Below are 18272 nucleotides of genomic sequence, written 5' to 3'. Positions count from 1 at the left end.
CTGGACCCTGGGTCAGACACTCCATCCTCCAAGCCTGGGTTTCTCTCTTTGTAAATAGCCATAGCAACCCCTAATTTGGAGGTCTGTTGAGAGTTACACATCAGGGTCCTGAGGGAGGAAGCCCAGTGCCTGCCAAGTGGGGGAAGCCTCCTTCCTCCTGACCCCCAGCAAACCCTTCACCTTCAGCCCATCCTCTCTCCCCACCCCCGTACCCTCTCCCACCCACGGCCACTGCCTGGCTTCCCTGAACCTATCGTGAGCTTCCAGGAGCTGCCGCTCTGCACGGGCGGCTGGTCCCTCAAACAATGTTGACTCCCCCCTCCCCACCCCCATCTCACCCCTCCCTGGGAAAATGCCAAGGCCCAGTTCAATGCCACCTCCTCTGTGAAGTCCTCCCCAGCCCCCTAGTGAGAGTCACTCTCTTCTCTGAACTCCAGATTCCCTGGACCCCGTCTTCTCTCTTCTGGCAAATGAACCTGTCTTGCTTTTCTGTTCCTGGGTCTGGCCTCAGTAGCCTATGTGCTGGGTGGCAAGGACAGTGCCTTCTCCATGGTCACGGCCCTCTCCTTTCAGCCCATCATCAAATGCTTATTGAATGTTACGGGCAGCAAGGGCCCTGGAAGGCCAGGTGTCCACGTCTGGCATCAGTCTTGGGGAGTGGAAGTAAAGCCACCGGGACCAAGGAAACCCCTGGGAAACACACCTGCCATGGTTCCCAGTCACCTGACCTGGCCCAACAGTGACCACGCCATTGTCTGGGAGCAGGAGGGGGAGACTGTGAATGACCCATTTCTGGGAAGGCAAGTGAGGAGGCGTCTGCTGCAGTGACAGGAGTGACTAGGGTGGAAGGCATGCTCGCCACCCGTGGTGCCACTGTACAGTGTGCCTGTGAGGGCCAGACACTGCACAAGCCCCATCTCACTGAATCTCTACCCACCCCGAGGAGCTGGTGTCAGCACCCCATCTACAGGTGGCAAGAGGAGGGGCATAGCGATAATGCGGTGCACACCAAGGGGGTGTCACCTGTTCCAATTGCGGTCCCAGGCCTCCCGTCAACCTCTTGAGGTGGGTGCGGTGTATTCCCATTCTACAGACAGAGCCACTGAGGACAGAGAAGTTAGGAGGAGCAGGGCCAGACCCAAACCAGCTCTGCGGGCCTCAGCACCCACGCTCCTAACTGCCACCCCCACCACCCTGGTTGCCGGCTGAGCCAGCCGCGCTTTTTGGCGCCCACGTGCAGCAGATGAACGGAGAGAACAGATGCAGAGCGGGCGGTAATCAGTGCAGCTATTCCAGGCCTCGGAGCCTGCTCCCCACCTCCAGCGATGGCCCACGCCTCTCCGTTCACTCCCTCTGCCAATCCCTCCGCAGCACCCGAGTGGCACAGGGCTCTGGCCAGGGCAGGTCTCAGGCCAAGGAGCTGCCCCATCCACCAAGTCCCAGAGGGCCAGGACCAGCTGGAAAGCCACCCAACCAGATGGTCAGCCTTGAGGCGACGACTGCGCCTTCTCGTTCTTGCTTGTCTGTCCTGCTGCTCTCGGGCCGGGCGCGCACAGCAGCAACCTACCCCTCGGCTGCATGGGTCTGGTCTAAGCAAACCTTACCTGCTCGCCATGAGGCTGCCCAGCCAATCTGTTGACAGATCTTGTTAGTGCTGGATGCTCAGCCTCACAAGGGCGGGACTGGGACTGGGACAAGGACAGGGCTTCAGCTCCCAGACCCATGTGTCCTAGGGACCATCTCAGGAGGGCCCCTGTGTGCATGGGAAGGCAGGCTCTCCCCGCTCTGCCCACGCCCAGGGTGTTCACTTCTGAGGCTCGGATTCAGGGCACAGCCCCTGAGGGGGCTTCACAGGCCTGCACGTGGCTCCTGTCCTGAAGTCACTTCTCATCTCCTGCGTTTACCCCAAGTGCCTTGGGGTAGTGTCTAGTTTTCTGTCCTGAGAGCAGCCCTCTCCCTTGGTAAGACCCCATTTTCCGTTCAAGCATCGGCTGTCAGGCCTTACCCCACTGGAGACCCCTGTACTCCCCAGGCTGGGCTTGGAGTCCCTCCTTCCTCCTCCCAGAATGCCCCGCCCTATCTTACGATGTTATTTTTCGCATGAGTGAAATGATGGGGCCTGCCCTCTGCAGTGGACCGAGAGCTCACTGAGGCCAGACCTGTGGCTTCTGTCTTTGTATCCTCAGCTCCTGGGGCCTGACCCTCAGTGGCTGTTGAATAAGCATCTGTTGAACTGACAGAAATTCTGTGGGCCTGAAAACGTCTTTACTGTAGCTCAGTCCAGCTGCCAAGCGTATCTGTGTCCGTGTGGCCCCATCCAGCTGCATTTGGCCCCCAACCTCAGTGACCTAATGGTGAGAGGGGCCAGGCCATGTCCAGTGGGGCTATGCCTGGGCCAGGGGCTTCCAGCAGCCTCACAGGTTAACCAGAAACATCTCTAGGTGCCTGAGCCTGAGGATACTGATCACACCTTCCCCTAACATCAAGAGACTGTAGAATGAGGTCAGCTTTTGGTAATTTTAATTGTAAAAACCAAGACATTTATATAAATAAGACCGCTGTGTAAAATACGATTCACCCTTCTACTAAAACCCTTCTCCCACACTCAAAAAGAACATAGAAAACCCAGCAGAGAGCAGTACAAATCAGCATGCGGTCCCTGATGCAAAGTCGCGGGCAGGCCAGGGTGCCCTGCGGAAGCAGCCTGGTGGTGAGAGCACTCCTGCCCAGGTGTCCCACCAGAGGCTCGGTGACCCCTCGAGAAACTGCCAGGTAGCAGCTCCCACACACCAGCCCCTGGCTCTCAACTGCAGGGGTCGAGGAGGGGACGGGAAAGGCTGCTTGGTCCCTACCAAGGCTGGGGGCTGGGGGGCTGCTGGCCCAGTGAGATGCAGTGGTCTGTTCAGCCCGGGGTCAAGTTTGGGGAAGGGGTTTCTGCGGTAGGTCAGCACCTCCCCAGAGGACAAGGAGAGAAGCTGCCTGTGTCCCTTGAAAGAATCGTCTCCTTCTTGGGGCCATTTTCATGTGGCCATTAATGATAAGGACGGCCGACACTTCCCGGCAGTACTGGGGATGGCAGGGCCAGGGGCTCCCAGGATGCAAGGGGAAAGCAGCCCTCGAGAAATGGGGACTGGCGCGTTCCTGTGCGGAAAATCTCATCTCCCACCTCCTCTACCCTGTCACACCGCCCCACCCCACGTTTCCCACACAGACCCATGCCTGCTGCCCCGTCCACACCCTGAGACCCCGAGGGAGACGGCTGAGAGCCTGGGGATGGAGATGCCAAGTTCACACACTGGGGGAGGCTCAGGAAACTGGTACACAAGGACAAAAAGAAAAGACCCCAACTCTCCTTGGAAAAACCAGGACCCGCCTAGGGCTGCTCCCCACCCAAGATGAGTGGCAGGAAAAGGCCCTGCAGGGGACGGGGCAGGGGACAGAGTGTCAGGAGCACTTCCAGACGCACACAGCCAGGGTACCCCCGAAGTACAGGTAGAGGAGGTTCTTCACCTCGTGGGTGATCTCAAACCCAAAGCCCTCGCCGATCACCACGTGCCAGGAGGAGCCGAACTTCTTGTCCATTGTCTCTTTGATCATCTTGGCGGCGCTCTGGAAGGAAGAGGGCGCTCATCAGGGGGGCGCAGGGCAGGTGGGGGCAGGAGTCAGGTCCTTCTCCAGGAAGGAGAAGGCTGGCACCGAGGTCTTGGCAAGAGAAAGGCCTGCTGTCCTATTTCTGTTGTCCTCCTGCTTCAAAAAGGGTTTCCACGCAGGCCACCTCCTGCCAGGTCTATTACACAGGCACAGAAAACTAGACATTACTCAGCAGTCAAGAAGAAACTGACTGAGGCAGGAAGGCAAGCATCAGGTCTGGAGATAGCCTGGGGCTGCGCCCTGGCTCTGCACTTAGTGCGGGCTTCCTGGGCCAGTGCCACCTCCCTCAGATGTAACCTGGACAAGCGGGGCACCACGCAGTCTCAGGACCAACTGGACGGAGAGACCTGGCACCCCGCAGACTGTGAGGTACCTGATGTGTTCAGCGGGCTCTGGGGAGGCGCCGACTACTCCCCTAGTCATGGCCACAGTCGACTTCTTCCTGTGCCTGCTCTTTCAAGACGCGCCCCCAGTGTGAGGAGGTCTAGGGGGCAGGGACCCCCACTCGGCAGGGCGAGTCCAGGCGCAGGTGCCAGGCGCCATGCTGGGCACTCTGTCCCCATCGTCTCAGTAAATACATCCTCACAACTGGCCCAGTGAGGAGGCACCATCACCACCCTCCATTTAAGGACTAGGAAACTGCACTCAGAGTTGAGAAATGGCTCATTCAAGGGTACAGCTGGGAAGGGCTGAAGCCAGGATCTGAACCTGGGCCTGGCCGACCCAAAGCCTGGGCTCCCACTGGCCGGTGTCTTGCCTCCCCACTGGCTGCCGCAACACTGACTTCTCACTCTCCCCACCAGATTGATGAATGGCCTTCCTGCGTTGATGCCTGCTGGCCGTATCCCCAGCACCTAAAACAGCGCCTGTTCAACACCTTTTTGAATGGATGAATGAATACATGAATGGATGCCTGGGCATGCCTGTGTTCACCACTGGGATGGAACCACGGGGAAAGGCGCCCTATTCAGCAGCCCAACTGAGGCAGGGAACATGGGCAAGGGCGTCACGGAGACCCCTGTGGCTTTGCTCCTTCAGGGCTGGGTGTGACCATCAGTGCCTGGAGTCAGCACCAGCCTCTCACTCACTGACTTTCCCCAGACTGAACGCTTCCAAGCAAGGCTCTGGCCTCATCCTAGCAGTACTCTCTGGAGCTGACTGCAGGGGACAGGGGCCACTCTATCCACCCACAGGGGCCACCAAAGGCACGAGGGGCCGCCTGCACTGCTGGCAATACCTCGTTGTTGTTGGAGAATTTCTCACAGGCTGTGACACATAGCTCCATGGTCTCCACGCGCATCTCCTCTGGCATGTCCGAGTGCTAGAGACAGGGCAGGGGTGACAAACAAGAGACAGGCTTAGCCCGTGACCTGGCCTTCCTGGCTGGCCTCTCTGTCCCAAGCTTAAGGCATGGACAGCAGGTAGCCTCCCTGGCCCAGCCCTGGGCAGGTGACCCATCTCCTGACTGAGGGCCTGCAGCTGGGGCAAAGGCGTGGCATAGAGCTGAGCCTCGTGGGCTGTCAAGCCCAGGCTCTCTGCAAGGGTGCGAAGCCGGCACCAGGTTCCAGCCAACAGACATAAGAAGAAGGCCGGCCGAGGGCGGAGGGAATGCTGGCTATGGAAGTGTGTTCCGACGGAATCTCACCCCGGAGGCCCGAAGAGGCCGCTGGGCGCTCTCTGGGGCCCCTGGTTTTCCTCCGGCCTTTCCCTCTGCTTCTTCTCCATCAATCTGCTGGATTTCCTTCCTCCTCCCAGCTCCTGGAGGGCCCTGGGCCCCACCTCCACTCTCCCGTCTCCAGTGACTCCATCTCTGGGGTCTTGTGGGTTCTGCGCCTCTCTGTGTCCTCTCTGTGGGAGGGCTCCCACACTTCCACCCCCAGCTCTAACCTCTTCTTTGGGCTCCTGACTACTCTGTCCAACTGGCCACTTGAAAACCTCATTTAGATGTCTAAAAATAACTTGATTCCCACAAACCCATCTTCTTCCATCTCCTTTTCCTGGTAATTGATACCATTTGTTCTCCCAATACTCAGGAAAAGACAGACTCTAGCAGCCACCCCGGACTCTCTTGCTCCCATACCCAGTCTCCAATTTGGCAGCAGGTCCTTTGGCCTCTGCACTCACGAACACCCTAAACCCAACCGCACCTCACACTCCACTCCGTGAGCCACACCCAGCCACCCTCATCGCTCTGGGCATCCGCAGTGGCCTCCTCGCTGGTCTCCCCACTTCTGCTCTGGTATCCCCAAATCCATTCTGCTCACAACAGCTGGAGCAAGCTTTTGAAAACCAAACAGATCTCATCACTGCCCTGCTTAAAACCCTTCAGCGTTCCCCCTTCGATGCAGGACAGAACCCACAGTTCTCACCACATTCTTCACTGTGGCTGGCCAAGCCTGTGGGGTCTGGCCCCACTGGTGCTGTTACATCTTGCCACCCCTCTCAGCACTCCATTCCAGACATGCTGGCCTTCTCTCTGTGCCTCCAAAATGCCAAGTTCATTCCCATCCCAGGCTTCCTGTGCCTGTTTCCCTGGCTTAGCATGTTCTTCCCCAGGTCTTTGTGAGGTTTGCTCTCTGTCTTCAGGTCTCTGATCTGCGAAACTTCTCCAGAAGCTAACCTCTGCTCTCCAGCCCCTTCCACCTGCTTCATTTTTCATTATAGTACTTACTGCCTACAATCATGTTCTTTAAACATGTCTTTCATGTGGGCCAGGCCTTCGCCTGTCTCGTTCACCATCCCCACAGTGCCTAGAACAGTGCCCGGCATAGAGTAGGTGGCCCAATACTTGGTGAATGAATGAATGAATGAAACAATGAATCACTGTCAACTCCAAGATGTCTAGGTCTCAGCCGGCAGAGCCCTTCTTAACTTCCTTCCACTGCCATCCTGCAAGGGACAAGCTCCACCCACCTCTCTCCAGGCTGCGTGGGCCCTGCTGGCAGTCCTGCCTCCCTCCCCTGGGGCTTACCCTGACCAGAGGGAAGGTCTGCAGTCGCTTATAATCAGCCTCATCTTTCTTCCCTTCTGTTTCTCCCATGATCCTTCCACTGTGACCACTGGAGGAGAGAGTGGGGCTCTCAGGAGGTGCTGGGACTGGCAATTAAGACACACCCAGGAGAGTCAGGAAGCAGGCCCTGCCAACTTGGTGGGAGCAGAAAATGTCTTTCCCCGGGGGGTGCTGTAGAAAACAGGAAAAACCAGAAGAAAAGAGTTGGCTTCAAAACCATACATCACAAATTAGAAATGTCTCAGTAACAATCTGACACCTCCCCATCTTAACTCCTCCGCACCCTTTTCCAAATGGCCAGCAAGTCTGCAGACGGGAGGATGAGTCAACACGAGATGCTGGGACCTGGTTAAGAACACACTGGTACGATGCTGCAAGCCCACACTGTCGTTATCAAGACAAATACTGACTGTGGGCCAGGCCTGCGGGATGGGGCCTTGAGCTGGCAGTGAGCAAATGCAGTTTCCCCGCGTACCTTGAGCTGGCAGTGAGCAAATGCAGTTTCTCCACGTACCCACTACATACATGGGCCTTTCCTCCCACTACATACACAGGCCTTCCCTCCCACTGCATACACGGGCCTTCCCTCCCACTGCATACACGGGCCTTCCTTCCCAGAAGCTGTGCTTAGGAAGGGCAATATTCAGGTCACCACTGACAGTCCAGACTGTTGGTAAGTGAGGGGGACCCTCTGCAGGCCCTGATCTTCAGGGGAATGGGCACGGTGCTGCTCTGTGCCCTCCCTGGCACACCAGGTTCCCTGGTTGTTCTTTCCTACTCCTTCTTGGACCACTGGGTCCTGTCCTGCTGGCCCAGCAGATGGGAGGCTTGGGCGCTGCTGCTGGTTCAATCACTCACCAGCAGTATGACTCTGGACCCCAAATCCTCACCAGTAACGCGGGGACAGTCACATCCATCTCGTGGAGCCATTATGAGAATTGAATGAAACAATGCCTGTAAAGCTAAGACAGTGCCAAGCACAGGGCAGGCACTCAGTACACGGCTGTTCCCTAACCGACGGGCTTTTCCTAAAGAGATGGGCCTGGACCCGAGATGACTGGGAACACTGCTGGCAATCCAGGCATTTCTCTTTCATCTTCAACCCAATTTATCTCATAACTCAAAGGTTTTTTTGTTGTTGTTTGTTTTTATCTCAGAAGTACTGACATAAGCGAATACAAATCATCAGGTTGTTAAGCCCTTTTTAATGATTTATATTAGACAAATACAGCAAAATAATGTTATTCCAGCATTTCTCACACTTCCAAATAAATTTACTTTCACTGCACAGTCATGGAACCCAAAGGTGCTGAGCACAGTAACAGGCAGGTAATGACACGTGACGGCTGTCGGTTTCCTGCCTGTCGGTGTTTCACATGCATTTATACACCTTGTCATCACAACAACCTCAGGAGTTAGGTTCTATAGGGACAGAGGCACGAAGCTGGTCAGTCACTGGCCTGAGGTCACTCAGCTCGTTAGCGACAGAGTTGGGGTGTGAATCAGGCCCGGCTCTCGGTGTGGGCACTCCTAACCCCTTATTCATATGCCTCCTCATGGGCACACAGGAGGCACTCACAAGCATACATCAACTGCCCACTGAGACAGCTCCTATCATCCTAGAAGGGAGACGAATCAAATATTTGCTCTTCCCCTTTGCTGTCTCTTTTACTTATTTTTTTTTTTTTTTGAGAAGGAGTCTCACTCTGTCGCCCAGGCTGGAGTGCAGTGGCATGATCTCAGCTCACTGCAAGCTCTGCCTCCCAGGTTCATGCCATTCTCCTGCCTCAGCCTCCCGAGTAGCTGGGACTACAGGCACCCGCCACCACGCCCGACTGATTTTTTTTTGTATTTTTAGTAGAGACGGGGTTTCACCGTGTTAGCCAGGATGGTCTCCATCTCCTGACCTCGTGATCTGCCTGCCTCGGCCTCCGAAAGTGCTGGGATTACAGGCGTGAGCCACTGCGCCCAGCCTGCTGGCTCTTTTTCTAATGTTAACTTGACCCTGGTTTGGCCCAGCCTTGAGCTTTCTGGGCACTCTTTCTGGGCTGTGCCCTCGATTTGATCCCCATTTGATCCTCCAATGACTCGGTGCCACTCCATTTGGTCGGCTCCCTCGCATGAGGCTGGAAGCCTGGCACAGACCCCCCCATTCCATGACATTGGTATTTTCTGATTTCCCAGTGGACAGATGGCTCCACTTATCTCATCAATTCTGGGCATTTGTAGCACTCAGATGTTAGCAGTTTTTGTTTGTCTCTCTACAAGCTGGCGAATTACCAAGCACAATTTCATTGTACTTTCTGGTCAGGTTTCTTATTTCACAAAATTCAGGGAATCATTTTGTCTTTGCTCATGAATGTGAAGGCGTATTTCCAATTCCAGGCTGTCCTCCTAGCCTTACTGCTTCCTCCTCTGCCTTTGTCCAGGTGTGACAGAGGTGGCGGCTACACTGATGATAGAAGGAAAAGGGCACACAGTTTGTTTACCTCTGAGAATTTCAAGGGGGAACAATGGAAAATGTGGAAGCAGCTTCTTAGGCATCTTCTACTGAGACGTTTCCATTTGATTCAATTCATCCTGAAGGCTAAAAAGTGCTGGCATGTAGGAGCCAGGAGGGAACTAGGAGCCAAATGTGGACGTGCCGCCCTCCAGGAGGTCAGGGTCTGTGACAGCTGCCCTAACATGCAGAATCCTGCTGAGATGTCCCATGACTTTTGAGGTATTACCAAGGCCCATTTCTCAGGAACAACGGGGAAAAGCCAGTGGGAGAGTGACCTGTGCAGCATCCTGCAGAGCAAAGAACTGTGTGGGCTGCAAGCCAGAGCGCGCAGGCACGGACACCAGCTCTGTCAAAGACGAGCATTCTCCTCACTTCCTTTCTTTGCAGCCTTCGGCAAGTAATTTCACCTAAGCCTTGGTTTCCTTCTCTATGAAACGGGATACTAAATCCTATCTCTGCGTTCTCAGGAAGCTGTTGCAAGCCCCAGGTACGTGTATGTGAGCGATTTGAAACATTACAGCTCTCTGTGCTATTATCACACTGCTCTCCGCTACCAGCATTAATTAGCCAGGACTTGGTCACCATGATTCAGCCAAGTTTACTAAGGGCCATGACTACAAAGAGCTTTTTCTAACCACTACACATACTTCTAGGGACCTAAAAGGGATGAGACAGAATAAAAAGGAATCGTTATAGATGATGTGTTTCCAAATACAGAAAGGCAGGAGAATTTTTTATTACGCTGTATGATTATAGTACAGCTAGAGTCATTCAGCCACAGTCCTAAAACTTCCTCAAAGAATGCTACCAAAAATAGCAGAACTAGAGGTTCTAATAACCTTATCAATCTTCCATGCAGAGAAGCATGTGCCTGAACGCTTCGGGGCAGAAAGAGTCGTGTCAGGTCTAAAAGAGCCTTTTAATAATATAATTGTGGCTGGGTGTAGTGGCTCACGCCTGTAATCCCAGAACTTTGGGAGGCCGAGGCGGATGGATCACTTGAGGTCAGAAGTTCGAGGCCAGCCTGGCCAACAGAGTGAAACCCTGTCTCTACTAAAAATACAAAAATTAGCCAAGTGTGGTGGTATATGCCTGTAATCCCAGCTCCTGGGGAGGCTGAGGCAGGAGAATAGCTTGAACCCGGAAGGCAGAGGTTGTGGTGAGCCAAGATCACACCATTGCAGTCCAGCCTGGGCAAAGAAGTGAGACTCAGTCTCAAAAAAAAAAAAAAAAAAAAAAATTGTGCCCACCGCCAGGGTACTTGAATCTCCTGGGTACAGAAGCTCGACCCCAGCCCATCTGGCCCACAGTGGTGCAAAGCCAGGGGCAGCCTTATTCCCTCTCCCACTGCCCCTGCTCTCCTCCTCACTCAAGGGCTATCTGTGGGCTTTACATATCCTCGCCCCCGTCTGAAGTGAGGCTCTTCCTAGGCAACAGGGGGCACAGACAAGGGCCTTTTATCTCATTGCCTGGTCAAGGCCAGTGTTCCTGGTCCTGCTATCCCTTGTTCTTTTGTGGCACTGACCTCAGTCACCATTCATTATTCTGTGTCTGAAGCGTCTGGGAAGAATCCTGAAGAGGGTTAGGGTGTGTGGGAGGGATTGGGAAAAATGAACGCCTTCTGGGAAATAAGGCCCAAAATATCTGCCAGCCCCCTGGGAGGGGGCAGCCACTCAATGTCTGGAACATCCTCGGCCCTTAGATCACGGCTCGCCTCCCTGTACCACCCACCATGCACCTGAGAGATTGCAGGACACACCTGGAGCATGTCATGGTGGTTCTGAGTACAGACTCCACCGTCAGATCTGAATCCACATCTTGGTTCTGTTTCAGACAAGGGCTTACCTCCCTGAGCCTCAGTTTTCTTTTCTTTTCTTTCTTTTCTTTTCTTTTTTTTTTTTTGAGACAGTGTTTTGCTCTTGTTGCACAGGCTGGAGTGCAGTGATGAGATCTCGGCTCACTGCAACCTCCGCCTCCCGGGTTCAAGCAATTCTTCTGACTCGGCCTCCCACGTAGCTGGGATTACAGGTACGCACCATCACGCCTGGCTAATTTTTGTATTTTTAGTACAGATGGGGTTTCACTATGTTGGCCAGGCTGGTCTTGAACTCCTGACCAGGCCAGGCTGGTCTCGAACTCCTGCCTCAGCCTCCCAAAGTGCTAGGATTACAGGTGTGGGCCACCGCACCCGGAAGCCTCAGTTTTCTCATCTGGAAATTGGGGCTAAGGACTCAGTTCCTGTTACTGGTGCAGTAGGAAGGAAACTGCGATATCGTTCTTCATAGACCAGCCTGCTACACATCTAAACGTGCAGCCAAACAAACCACTATCTCCCAAGTTTCCACTACCTGCAAACCACTGTGGTAGTAATGAAGGAGGAAAGAGTCACAAGGAAATTCTGTGAAACCTCTTGGGGCTGAGGTGGTAGTGGTGTGGCTATGGTGTGCCTTCACATCCACCATCTCATTTCATCCTCGTAACACCTGTGAGGGAAGGCTCCGGCTCCCTATTCTCAGACAAGTCACTGGAGCTCAGAGAGGTTTTATGGGTGGCCTGAGGGTGCACAGCCAGCAATGGCAGAGCCAGGATCGGAACCTCAATCCATTCTTCTGACTCTACCCTCTGTGCTTTCTCCTTTGGCACAAGCAAGTAGGAGACAAGCCAGTAACACAGATGACTTCCATACTTAGCATCCACCCATCCAGCCTCTGTCCAGGCCTGCCTCTTTCTTCCCGCCACATCAGGGACACAGGCGGGCACTCCAGTCTTCCTTGGCCTTCTAGCAAACAAATGAAGAACAAAGCTGGCAGGGGAGGAAAAAGATCCTAAGGACTTGGGCATTCGTCCAAGACGCTCGTAGTGAGGTCAGGAAATGATGCAGAAGCCAGGCTCCCAGACCAGTTTAAAGTGGGGGCAGATGCAGGGCTACCATTTTAAAATTCTGCTGCGAAAGGGCCTTAGAAGACACATCATCTACTACAAAAGAGGAAAATTTGGCAGAATAAAGATCAGCCCTCCTCAAGAAAAGTGGAACACAAAACGAAGTTGTTGTTTTTACATGGTCCTTATTTTTTCTCATTTTGCTGTGGTCCAATGAAAACTTAATGTGCCTGGGACTCAGGGAGGAGTGGAGAGAAGGAGAGGAGGGAGGGAGAGGAGAGAGGCCTGTTGTCTGGATCTGCAATTCTCAACATTTCCTCATGTCCAACACCACATGATAAGTGACATTGACTCACACATGCACCCTCAAGGACTTAACCAGACTTGGATGAAATCCCAGACACTTTTGTCAAGATACAAAGTATAAGGAAAGTCACAATCATCACAGCTATTAGCTCCCAGAGAACAGCTGCTCGCCACACACAGCAGGGCAGGCTCCCGCCCCCCTCTCTCCCACTCAAGAGAACAGATTTGAATCTAAGGGAGTAAGAGTGACATTATCACAGAAATAAATTGGACTTAGCATGGATTTATTTTTTAGAAACTCATTCACAATTGCTAATTACCGGTGACATCTCACAACCGATCACGACTTAACTGTGCCTGTGAGTCCAGATTCCCTGGAGCTGAGGAACTTGATTTGGCTCTAGATGCCCCAGAGCACAAAGGCCAGTGTCTGGTGGTTCTGAGTACAGACTCCACCGTCAGATCTGAATTCACATCTTGGTTCTGTTTCAGACAAGGGCTTACCTCCCTGAGCCTCTACACAGCAGAAGCCCAGAAATTATCCAAATTGTAATTAACTTATATTTCATTTGCCCCCTGGGAGGGGAGAGGACCTATCACATCCATTCAGGACTATTGAACACTGATCCTAAGCCAGGCACCAGAATGGGCGATCTACATACAGGATGTCCCTCCCCCAGTCACTCTGTCAGACAGGCACTATTAGCCCTACGTTACTGGTATATCCACACAGACTGAAAAAAAGAGAGTTTCCACCCAGTTAATAAACAAAGGGGCTAGGATTTGATCGCAGGTATATATAACTTCAAAGATTATGCTTTTTCTTTTCTTTTTGAGATAGGTTCTCACTCTGTTGCCCAGGCTGGAGTGCAGTGGCATGATCACAGCTTACCGCAGCCTCAACTTCCCAGGCTCAGATGATCCTCCTGAGTAGCTCATGCTACCACACTCAGTGGTGGCACATTACAGGCTTGTGCCACCATACTCAGCTAATTTTTGTATTTTTGGGAGAGATGGGGTTTTGCCATGTTGCCCAGGCTGGTCTCAAACTACTGAGCTCAAGCAATTCGCCCACCTCAGCCTCCCAAAGTGCTGGGATTATAAGCGTGAGTCACCATGCCTGGCCTGATTATGCTTTTTCAACTACTCGACTATAAACAACAGACAGTCCCTGTCTTTAAGGAGCTTACAATCTAATATGGAGACCAACAGGCATACACAAGGAACTAACTATGGTTCCTGGCAGAAAGTAGTGCCACAAGATGGGCATACTTGCGGTCGTGAGGAGGGTGAGATAAAACAGCAAAAGCAGCTTGCTGGCAGGGGCAGCACTTGAGTCAGGACTGGAAAGGTGAGGAAGAATTGTAACAGGTGGACGAGGTGAGGAAGACCTTCCAGGCGGATGAACACATCAGTGCCAAGGCAGAAAGTACAAAGCATCTTCTGGGAAAGTCTAACAGTCCGATTTGGCTAGAAGATAGAATTTGGCAAAGAAGGGAGAAATAAATCTGGGAAAAAAGGCTGGGGTTGGGCAGTGGACGTGTAGATGGGTCCTGAAACCCATGCTTACATATTTTTGTAGGCATGGGGTCTCTATGTTGCCCAGGCTGGTCTTGAACTCCTGGACTCAAGTGATCCTCCCACTTCAGCCTCTCAAAGTGTTAGGATTACAAGTGTGAGCCACCATGCCTGGCAAGATGTGTGGATCTTCTTCATAGTGAATGGGAAGCCCTTTGGAGGTCTCTGGGTGGCTGGTGACATGGGTGGGCTGGGTTGACAGAGGCAGAGACTGGAGGTAGGAGCAGTCGCTAGGAAGCTGCAGTAATGGTCCAGGGGTATTAATGTCACAGGCATGAAAGACTTGAAGGAGAGTGGTGGCTTCAGGAATGGAGATGATGTGACCTCTGCATGGAGGCAGAATCAAGACAACCTGACAAATGCCCAAGTGGAATGGGCATGGTGGAGTGAGGAATGATGCCCAGGAGGATGGTGATGCCACTGATGGAGAGAGGGGAAACCAGGTGGCACAGCTGGGTAGAGAAGCAGGTCAGTTTCATTTCAGAGCTGCCAAGTTTAAGTTGCTGGCAAGATACGCAAATGGAGGTATCTAGTCAGGAAAAAGAAATCACCAAGTCATGAGCTATCGGGGCAGAAGGAAAGCCATCAAGTCCAACTATCGCATCGACACAGTCATGCGTTGCTTAATGACAGGGGCATGTTCTGAGAATTGTTAGGTGATTTTGTTGTGTGAATGTCATAGAGTGTACTTACACAAACCCAGATGATGTAGCCTACTACAGACCTTAGCTATACGGTATGGCCCATTTCTCCTAGGCTACAAACTTGTGTAGCATGTTACTGTACTAAATACTGTAGGCAACTGTAATGCAATGCTGTTTATCTAAACATAGAAAAGGTACAGTTGGCTGGGCGCGGTGGCTCGCGCTTATAATTCCAGCACTTTGGGAGGCTGAGGTAGGTGGATCACTTGAGGTCAGAAGTTCGAGACCAGCCTGGCCAACATGGCGAAACCCTGTCTCTACTAAAAATACAAAAATTAGTCGGTGTTGTGGCGTGCGCCTGTAATCCCAGCTACTCAGGAGGCTGAAGCAGGAGAATCTCTTGAACCTGGGAGGCGGAGGTTGCAGTGAGCAGAAATCACACCCCTGCACTCCAGCCTGGGCGGCAGAGCGAGTCTCCACCTCCAAAAAAAAAAAAAAAAAAAAGACAGTAAAAATATGCTATAAAAGATAAAAAATCATACACTTATATAGGTCACTTCCCATGAATGAAGCATGCAGGACAGGAAGTTGCTGTGGGAGAATCAGTGAATAAGTGGTGAGGGAAAGTGAAGGCCCAGGACATTACTGGACACTACTATAACTTTATTTTATTTTTTATTTTTATTTTGTTTTATTCTTTGAGATGAATCTCACTCTTGTTCCCCAGGCTGGAGTGCAATGGTGCTATCTCGGCTCACTGCAACCTCCACCTCCTGGGTTCAAGCAATTTTCCTACCTCAGCCTCCTGAGTAGCTGTGATTACAGGCACGTGCCACCACGCCCGGCTTATTTTTGTATTTTTTATTTTGTATTTTTAGTATTTTGTATTTTTAGTAGAGATAGGGTTTCTCCATGTTGGTCAGGCTGGTCTCAAACTCCTGACCTCAGGTGATCCGCCTGCCTCAGCCTCCCAAAGTGCTGGGATTACAGGTGTGAGCCACCATGCCTGGCCACTACTGTAACTTTATAAACACCGTACACTTAGGCTGTACCAAATTTATTGAAAATATTTTTCTTTCTTCCAAAATAAGCTAACCTTAGCTTACTGTAACTTTTTTACTTTGTAAATTTTTTGATTTTAACTTTTTGACTCTTTTGTAATAACACTTAGCTTAAAACACAAACACATTGTATAGCTATACAAAAATATTTTCTTTCTTTATATCTTTATTCTATAAGCTTTTTTCTATTTATAAATTTTCTATTTTTTTTTTTTTTTTTACTTTATTTGAGACAAAGTTTCACTCTTGTTGCCCAGGCTTGAGTGCAATGGTGCTATCTCGGCACACTGCAACCTCCACCTCCCGGGTTCAAGCCATTCTCCTGCCTCAGCCTCCCAAGTAGCTGGGATTACAGGCGCCCACTACCACGTCCAGCTACTTTTTTGCATTTTTAGTAGAGATGGGGTTTCACCATGTTGGCCAGGCTAGTCTCAAACTCCTGACCTCAGGTGATCTGCCTGTGTCGGCCTCCCAAGTGCTGAGATTATAGGCGTGAGCCACTGCGCCTGGCCTTTTTTTTTTTTTTTGGTTTTTTTTTTTTTTTTAACATTTTTAACTTTTTTGTTAAAACTCAGACACAGATACATTAGCCTAAGCCTACACAGGATCAGAATCCTTAGTGTCACTATCTTCCACTACCACATCTTGTCCCGCTGGATGGTCTTCAGGGCAATAACACGCATGGAGCTGTCATCTCCTATGATAACAATGCCTTCTGCTTGAATACCTCCTGAAGGACCTATCTAAGACTGTTTACAGTTAAATTTTATTTTTTTATAAGTAGGAGGAGTGTACACTGTAAAATAATAAAAAGTGTAGGATAGTAAACACATAAACCAGTAAGTCATTTATTACCAAGTATTACGTCCTGTACACAATTGTATGTGCTATATTTTATATGACTGGCAGCACTGTAGGTTTGCTTACACCAGCATCACCACACACGTGAGTCATGCATTTTGCTTTGACATTACGATGGCTATGTAACTAGGTGATAGAAATTTTTCAGCTCCATTATAACCTTAGGGCACCACCGTGGTATCTGTGGCCTTTCTTGACCAAAACGTTGTTATATGGTACATGAGTGTATTTCAATCTCCATGGGTCCCACTCCCCACCCCTAAGTAATCCTAACCATGGAAGCCCAGGAGGAAGATCAGAGAGGGTCAACCGGAGAAATGACAGTTCATGCTGACCGGGTTGATAACATTTCCCAGAGAGGGAAAATGTGGTGAGGGGACAAAGGAAGGAAACTAACAAATATTGAATCTATACTGGACTGGCCTCTGTACTTCATATTAGCCTCAGAATTCCCAAAGGAGATGCACCGTCGTATACTGATTTTACATATGCACAGATTAAAAGGCAGGGAGGGTAGGTCTTGAGACTGGGAATCCAAATCAGGTTTGCCAAGTTATTTTCACAATACACGATACCACCCATTGGGGAGCACATCCTCTCGGAAGCCTAAAGTTGGGTCAAAGAACAACGACATCCTAGAACGTCAGGGTGGAAGAGGCCTTAGAGATCACTCAACTCAACTTCTCGTTTACAGATGGGGAAACTGAGGCCCAAACAGGGGAAATGACCAGCCCAGAATTCCAGTACGTCGCCAACTCTCCAAGCCAAGAGCGGTCTGACTGAGTTGATGGCGACCCCGCGGGAGAGGGGATTACTCCGCGAAAGGTCGGGGGATCAAGGTGCTGGGGGAAGTCGGCTAAAGGAGGACGCAGGACCACGAAGCTGGACAGGCCTTGGGTGGGTGGGGAAGAGCAGCTGGCAGAGTAGCGATGACAAACCTGTCACGACAGAGCTCGCAGGTCCCGAAGCGGGGGTGAGGGTGGGGGTTGAGGATGGGAAGATCTGGGGCAGGGGAACAGCAGGCAGGAGACTGAAGTGGGGCCTCGGCGGCGGGCGAGGCCTCTCCCGCCCTGCGTTGCCTCCCGCCCTCCCTCCGGGCCGGCCCTCCCCGCCTGGCTGTCCGCCGCGCGCCCTGGGGCCTCACCTGCTCCCGCGGGGGCCGGAGCCGGGGCCGCAGCCAGCGCACCCCCGCCAGGGTTGTCAAGGAGCGAAACAAGAGTGTCTTAGCAACCAGCAAGGAAGTCCTGCCCCCTCACCGGACGTTGACGGGAATTTCACTTGTTATTGGTGGATAAAAGTATCAATCATTGTGAAAGGCCCTTACAAGTCAGGCGTTTGCAAGGAAAGGGGCGTGGTTTAGAGGCCAGGGAGGCGGGACTTCACTTATAGTTGTCTTAAGCGTGCCCGAGGAGCAGGGGAAACATTGAAGTTCTTTTTCTAGGGAAACAAACTTCGAAAAGCAGTACTGCCTTGGGAGGTTCTTTTAGTCATTTGAAATAACAAATGCAACTTGTTGGTGTCGTGACACTTAGCCACCACTTTACTGGGATCTGGAAAGCCTAATAATGACTAGCATTTATGTAGGGCTGTACAATTAATATCTCACTTGATTCTCACTACAGTACTTTTAGGTGATAATATTCGTCATCCCATCTGAACTAAAGTTCAGAGAGGTTAAGTGACTTGGTAAAGGATGGAGGTAATCGCCCTGGAGAAGGAACCCAGGGGCTCCTTCGTCTGTGCCACACCCTGGTATGGTCATCTAGCCCTAGTCACTA

General features: G+C 51.8%; 1 protein-coding gene across 2 annotated transcripts; it reads right to left on the bottom strand.

Moving 5' to 3' along the window:
* Positions 1–2503: 2503 nt before the first annotated feature.
* DNAL4 (dynein axonemal light chain 4) lies at positions 2504–17733 on the bottom strand. 2 transcript variants are annotated; one of them, XM_032139938.2, is made up of 4 exons: positions 17639–17733; positions 6623–6832; positions 4889–4972; positions 2504–3609 (listed from the first exon to the last, which is right to left on the bottom strand). In XM_032139938.2, exons 2-4 carry the CDS (start codon positions 6689–6691, stop codon positions 3445–3447), a joined length of 318 nt encoding a protein of 105 aa, XP_031995829.1. In that variant the 5' UTR covers positions 6692–6832; positions 17639–17733; the 3' UTR covers positions 2504–3444. The 2 variants fall into 2 exon arrangements, with proteins under 2 accessions (XP_031995829.1, XP_058287822.1); XM_058431839.1 differs by lacking the exon at positions 17639–17733 and adding an exon at positions 17433–17604.
* Between the last annotated feature and the right edge of the window lie 539 nt (positions 17734–18272).

Source organism: Hylobates moloch, unplaced genomic scaffold, assembly GCF_009828535.3.
Source record: "Hylobates moloch isolate HMO894 unplaced genomic scaffold, HMol_V3 SCAFFOLD_19, whole genome shotgun sequence".
Taxonomy (NCBI): domain Eukaryota; kingdom Metazoa; phylum Chordata; class Mammalia; order Primates; family Hylobatidae; genus Hylobates; species Hylobates moloch.
Note: the sequence above shows the minus strand (reverse complement) of the source record. Positions and strands in the feature narration are given on the sequence as shown.